Raw genomic sequence first — 6,725 nt, forward strand, 5'->3', positions numbered from 1 at the left:
ATGCAGTAACGATATTACAAGAGTAAAATATGCCCACCAGAGAGCACTACAGAGTTAATTTCTAAGATTTTAAAAATTTGTTGTGTTTATGTTTGGAAGYAAAAAGTAAATGTAGTTTAAACTGAAAGTCAAAGTTTTAAAAAGCTGCATGTTGTGTACTCTGCAGCAACAAAAAGACAAGACGACACAGAGTTGCAGTTGTGGATAACGTCCAGACCTCAAATTGGTAAAAATCAAATAATAAAAGTAGTTTTGATAAAGAGCCAGATGAAAGTGAACTGACTTGATGCTTTTGTCTGTCTGCAGACGATGAAGGGTTTGAAGGTCCGTCCCAGCAGGAGGACATGATCCACTACGCTTCTTTGGGCCGACAGAACTGGAGGGAGAGACCCAGTTCTCCTCCACCAAACCAGAACCACAACGTTATTTATTCTTCWGTCATCACCAGACCTGCAGCCAAACGCGCGGTCTTCTGATTTCTGACTTCATCTGTGCACTTTTCCCTTCATCTCAGCATCTCTATTAAAGTTAGAAACTCATTTTAACTGTGAGTCTATTRTCCAACACACAGCCAGTAAATAAAACACATGAACCAAGAAAGCCRCACCTTTTTGAGTCTACAGTTTATTCAAAAAGTGACAGAGTGAAATAAATGTGAAAATCTGACATAATATGGAGATTAAAAACATGGATCCTRCACATTCCTTCATAAACATTAAAAAAGTCTTTGGATTTATTAACATTCGCATTCTTCTGTTAARCAGCAGTATAGTTGTTTCTTTAAAAATTGAAGTGGAGCACTATTTTTACAGCTGTGACATCATTTAAAACAATACTGGCTAACTTAAAGAAGTAAAAACAGTAAAAAAATAGCTTTAATAGAAATAAAAAAGTAACTTAAAATTAACAATAACATTTTTATCCAACAGTAAAACAGTCTTCCTTGCTGAATGGTGAGCTAAGAGAGAAAAAAAAAGTTAAATCTGGTTTTGGGATCCAGTGAAGTTCTTGCATCCGGTCACTGCCGAGTATGTGGTGAGGTCTTCGATAAGCCTGGGTCGACCCCTGCCAACTGGACCAGGTCTGTCTACATGTCTCAGGCTGGAGTAATGTAAAGACTCTACCTATAGAGACAGAAATGAGATTATACTCCAGGTTCACATTAATGGTAAACAAAGGCGTGTTTGAAACTAACGTTTCTTTGTTTGCCTCTGTTTAAATGGGACTAAACTTGCTTTTTTTTCTTGCAAATGGGTTGAGCCAAGTTCTCTCACATGATCCCAGAGTGACTTTGAACTCAAGACGCTAACAGGACTCGTGGACTGTGAGAAACCTGGTTTATTACCAAAATAAAAAACCTTTCAAGGCCATAAAATACAACCATCAAAGGGAGGACAAGAAGGAAAATTACAGCTGACAGGAAACAGAACAATGAAGAGCAGAGGAGCTGCAGCAGAAAGACAGAATGTGAAGGAAAACTAACGAGAGAGAACGAGAAACACCTGAGGAGAGATGAGAAGGACCAGAGGAGAGTGGGCGTGGCAGGAAGCTGAGAATCAAAATTCATCATAATCAGAACGAAAGGAAACGAAACTGAAACAAACAGATCAAATAAACAAAACTAAATACTGAAATAAGATATAATGATCAAAATGAAAACTGAACCTGATCTAGAAAATAAAGTTCCATCCAAAACATGACACTTTTTTGTGCTTTTTTTCTGGTTGTGTTGCATTGTTGGACCTTCTGCCTTAAGGAGGAGCTCATGGATCAGGAGATGAACTGATCARCTGAGCACCATCTGCAGTAACGAGGGCGTTGGTCAGGTTTGTTATGGTGAAGGAGGAGCTTCGTCAAAAGGCAAAGCTCTCATTTTACTGGTCTGTCTACAGTCCAGCCCTCACCTGTTGACAGGAATCATAACTAAAAAAAAAAAAACAAGATCCTGGATACAGAGAGCTGAATGGATTTGCTCTCATTGATCACTGGGAGAAGTCCTCAGGGCAGACCCAGAACTTGTTGGAGGGATTATGTTTCCCCCCTGGCCTGGAAACACCTTAAAGTCCCCCAAGAGGTGCTGAAGAGTGCTGCTGGGGAGAGGGGTATCTGGGTTTCCTTCCTGAAACTATTGCCTCTGTTACCTGACCTCTGATRGGCAACAGAAAACAGATGGATGGAATAGAACTACTGTTACAACTAATAATAATATAACGGAGCCTACCTTTGTATTTTATATAAACTAAATAGTTTAAAGTTGCATAAAGTCAGCTTTACCTCTGCAACCTTACACCTGGAATCCTGGCTGGCTGGATTACAGCAGCAACAAACCTGTTTACCTGAAGGGAAAGCAAAGATCAGGTCAGATAATAAACACTGTGTGTGTGTGTGTGTGGGGGGGGGGGGTATTTAACTTAGAGTTTGGTGAATTATAGTGAAATGACAAAAAAAAAAACATTGGTCTTTCTTTTAAGTTTAGTCAACACGAGTTAAAGCAACTTCATGAACAAGAATAAAGAAGAAAAACAAAGGTTTATTTTACATAGATTCATATTTTACCTATGTAAATGTACATAGGAATAGTTTTCTGAGGAGATCCAAACAGTAAAGGTACATTTGTTGCTGGCTGAGAGTGGATGATTCGTTTGTTTTGACTGCGCCGTCCCTATTTTTAGACTTGGACATGGACACATGGTCTTTTTTWATTTTATTTTATAGTTTTTTTATTCTTAATGAGACGTTTATGTGGATAAATAAAGTACATGTAGGCTTTMTTTAGGATTCTTATTTTTGCAGCAGGATTTATTAAACAGCAAACAGAAGCACAGATTCAACAAAAAATACTTACTTATGTCAGTTTTTGTAATTTAATAAAATATATATATCAGTTGTATTTATTGTCTTATTTTTTTCTTATCTGATGTTGTAAGCTTTTTTATTTTGTTATAAGAGCTACTTGAGTAAGTCAGTTCCAACCAGATACAACAAATGATGCATAAATTAAAACTTTTTGAAGACTAGATGRCTTCAGAGGCAGATAAATACAATAAAGTATTAATAACTCCCAGTCTGGGCACACCYAGTCTCATTTCCAATGGTCTGATTTCCAGGAGAGGCTGTAGGTGAAAGTGAAAGAGTCTAAAGTGAAACTAAAAGGAGCATTTGTTCTAGGCAGAGCAGGCAGGAAGTCAGGTTTTCCTTTTCTCCGTTTTTTTTTTCTCCCTAAAAAGATCAAACTCAGCTCAGTTACAGGATTAACAAGAGTTTTTTCCACTATTTTTTAAACGTTTACGATCGTTGCTCCTGCTTTCCTTTATTACCTGTCTGCACCATGGCAGATCAGAGGCTGAGCCTGCAGGCCCTGTCAGTTCTCTGCGGCTGCAACGTCGAGCTGACGAGTGGAGCCTCGCAGATCACCCCCCAGGATTTTGTCAACGTTGTAGCCCTCAGGGAGTTTTACAAACAGGAGGGATTTCGAGAGCTGGAGTACCCGAGCATAGGTACTCTGTCCCTGCAGGACGATGAGGACTTGTACAGCAGCCCCGCGGCTCTGACTGAGGGACCTGGGGAGAGCCTCAAACAAATGGTGAAGATCAACCCTGAGGACTTCTTCCACCCTCAGTATGACTATGATTTCACCAAAGTTAAGGTGAGCAGATATGAAGCTTTGTTTATTTGGTTGTGTAACATGTCATATGACCAAGGTCTAATAWTGTAATGAGTCAGGTTTAAACATGCTGAAACTGAGAAGTGAAAAAATCTGATTGGGGTTAAAGATCTAACAGTTTCTTGTCATTACTTCCTATGAAATACTAAAAYGACTCTGGCTTTTTAGAGCAGATTAATTTAGATGAAAGGGGACATATTCTGCAAAATCCACTTTTTTAGCTGTTGAATACATTTTGTTGTGGACTTGGAGTCTCCAGGAGGCAGAATTGTTTCATTTAGTCTCTCCTGGTGCTGCAAAGATATCTTTATTTAGTTTGGGTCAAATTTTTCAGCCCATTCAGTATTCTCTTTTTATATTTTCTGAATCTGTTATGTCAAATTATCTGTGACGGAATTACCATAAGGTCTGGAATTACCGACTACAATTTCCTCGTYTTAATTCTCCTCTGGTTCTGGGTCAACATATAAGACTGGATGGAYAAGTCTTCTGTTGTTGACGTCTTATTTAAATAGTAAATAAAAYGGCTCTTCACTGCTAAAAAAATGTAATAAAAAATGTAATGCCCTCTCTTGAACCGGAGTGGACCGGTCTGGAAGCCGGATGGAGGCGGGGCTTGAAGCAGTAACAAAATCAGCTGCTTGAGACACGTCTCAGAAAAGGGGGTGAAAGAGGGGCTGGTAAAGTTAAAATGAGGAYGAATTCACTAAAGCATTGTAGTTTCACTTCATAAAGACGCCAACTGAACGATTTAAATGTGAAAAATACAGATTTAAAAGCAGGATATGTCTACTTTAAATTAGGAAACAAGCAAGTGAATAAGAGCAACAGAGTGAGMAAATTTATCCCAGAAAGGATGATTTAATTGTAAAACAGACACACATTCAATCACAGAAAAAGTGTCAGTACTGAGTGTTACATGTAATCTCAGTAGAATTGTGATTTATATTTAGTATTGTTCTGCTATAACTGTTAACATCTTTCCTGGCCCTCAGGATGGTGATAAGACATTTCTGCGTGGTAATGAGAAGTATGTTCGTCCCTGCGGGTGGAACCGGGTGGCCCTGAAAGTCCTACAGAAATATGATGATGGGGATTCCTGGCTCGGGACCGGGAAGGACGCCTGGCCTGTCTCCTACCAAGGACAAAACATGGACGGCTCCCTCGGCATCATCCTCGGCCGCGAGAGCCAAGCGGATGACGAGCCCAGTTTTCTGGATGCAGGCGCCGCCTGCATGGTCAACGTGGAGACGAGAGGTAGGGGCGTGTACTCCACACCAGACATCAAGATGGCGGAGAAGTACTGCAAGATGTTCACATCCAAGGTGGATGGGAAGAAGTACAAGGTGGTTCTCCAGAACCGCATCAACCCAAAGAGCAGGAAGGAATGCAACAGAAAAGATGTGTGGTTGGTGTACATCCCTGAAGGCCACAACGACCTCCAGACAAAGGCCATYGTGCAGGAATCCCTCCGTCCGTACGGGCTGCTGCTGAAGCAGGTGTGAGTCAAAGTTCCAGCAGACAMAAGTTCATGTTCAGATACATTATCAGCACAGGAAAATCTGTATCATCACCCGCTTCGGATGTTTTCATCCATTAAATGGACGTTATTAGCCGTTATCAGTCCCATAGAATGACTTCAGACTGTCATCTGGTTAATATGAGGCATAAAACCACTAAGGTTAATTTTAGAGAAAATAACATGGGCTACGATAAAGTAGACCGGACTCCGGTGGTAGCAGACTGTTGCATTCCAATGTATATGGCACTGGTATCCCATTAGGAGGCACAGTCCCCTAGTGGGGACAGTCCCCTAGTCTGAAGCCATTCTATGGGACTGATAACYGCTAATAACGTCCATTTAATGGACTGATAACATCTGAACCGGCTGGAATTATTCTCACAGTGTTGCTTTGGGATAATATAAATGTGGTTTTGTAAGCTTTGCCTGTGGGGATTGAGCAATAACCAAGGTTTACAGTAAAACTTTTATTGCCATAATAGCTGAAAAATCAAGCTACATCATCATTCACTCACTTAAGCTACTTTTTTCTTTAAATAAAATTACTATTAGAGTCTAGATATAAAACATGAAGACTGTCGACTTTAGTTGCCTGGGAATCTGTAGCAAACACTGGTATTAGTGAGGAGTTGCTTACTAAATGCATCCACAGCAGAGTTAACCCCTAATTTACACTAGATGAGGTTCTGCTCCACTGTGGTGCGCAGTTTGCCACTGTTTGTTTGCATCCCGATGTATAAAGCGTCCGCTCCACTTTGCCCTCTGGCAAAAATTGGATCTAATTTTGACGGAACGCCGTCCACTCACTGCCGCCCTGCGCCGCCTTACAGAGCCAGTGTAAATACTCTCATTGATTATAATGGTTGCATATTTGCTGTGGAGGAGGGACCGGAGTGGAGCAGAACCACATCGAGTGTAATTTAGAGTGGAAACAGGAAGAAAATACCTCTTTAAACAGTCTGTGGGCTGATTTAACTTTTTTTAAAAATCGGAAGCCGATCATGTCACAATCTGTACAATGAGAAATGTAARTGGTGAGATTAAAATATTTAGTTTGAGCACATAACTGAGTTGATTTGATGAATAAAACACACTTTTTCTTTCTTTTTTTTTCTTGAATTAAATATTTAGAGGTATTATAAACTGTATGTCAAAGAAAAGAGTATTTTAATATTTTACTTTGTTCAAACATTGCTGTGAGGCATGATGACACGTCTGATGTTTTCAAGGCATTATTACTTTGTTGTTGGTTTTTATTTTTATTTTTCCTGTCTGACATGCTGATTGTATAAACAAACTGTGGAAAATCTTTGCTGAGCAAATGTTTGGAACACGATGCATGTTTTAGTCAGTTCTCACGGTTTCTCTTCTAACCTCAAGGTGGATAAATGTGTAGGAAGTGAGAACCTTCGTAGAAATCACCTCGTCAGTGTGCATCTCATTGACAATGCACACTATTGTGATTCGTTTCCCATCCAAGTCATCTCAAATTTGCCATGCTTCTCCTCCTGCATACTTTGTCCTAGAGCTGCCATTGTA

General features: G+C 39.9%; 1 protein-coding gene and 1 long non-coding RNA gene across 2 annotated transcripts; one reads left to right on the top strand and one right to left on the bottom strand.

Moving 5' to 3' along the window:
- Positions 1–604: 604 nt before the first annotated feature.
- Positions 605–1,695, bottom strand: LOC106528691 (uncharacterized). Its single transcript, XR_001311528.1, has 2 exons — positions 1,666–1,695; positions 605–1,124 (listed from the first exon to the last, which is right to left on the bottom strand). It is a non-coding gene; the product is annotated as an uncharacterized LOC106528691 (long non-coding RNA).
- A 1,571-nt stretch (positions 1,696–3,266) lies between these two features.
- Positions 3,267–5,246, top strand: LOC106528692 (uncharacterized). Its single transcript, XM_014023925.1, has 2 exons — positions 3,267–3,646; positions 4,660–5,246. Exons 1-2 carry the CDS (start codon positions 3,329–3,331, stop codon positions 5,167–5,169), a joined length of 828 nt encoding a protein of 275 aa, XP_013879379.1. The 5' UTR covers positions 3,267–3,328; the 3' UTR covers positions 5,170–5,246.
- Positions 5,247–6,725: the final 1,479 nt, after the last annotated feature.

This window comes from Austrofundulus limnaeus, unplaced genomic scaffold, assembly GCF_001266775.1.
Source record: "Austrofundulus limnaeus strain Quisiro unplaced genomic scaffold, Austrofundulus_limnaeus-1.0 Scaffold397, whole genome shotgun sequence".
Lineage (NCBI taxonomy): Eukaryota > Metazoa > Chordata > Actinopteri > Cyprinodontiformes > Rivulidae > Austrofundulus > Austrofundulus limnaeus.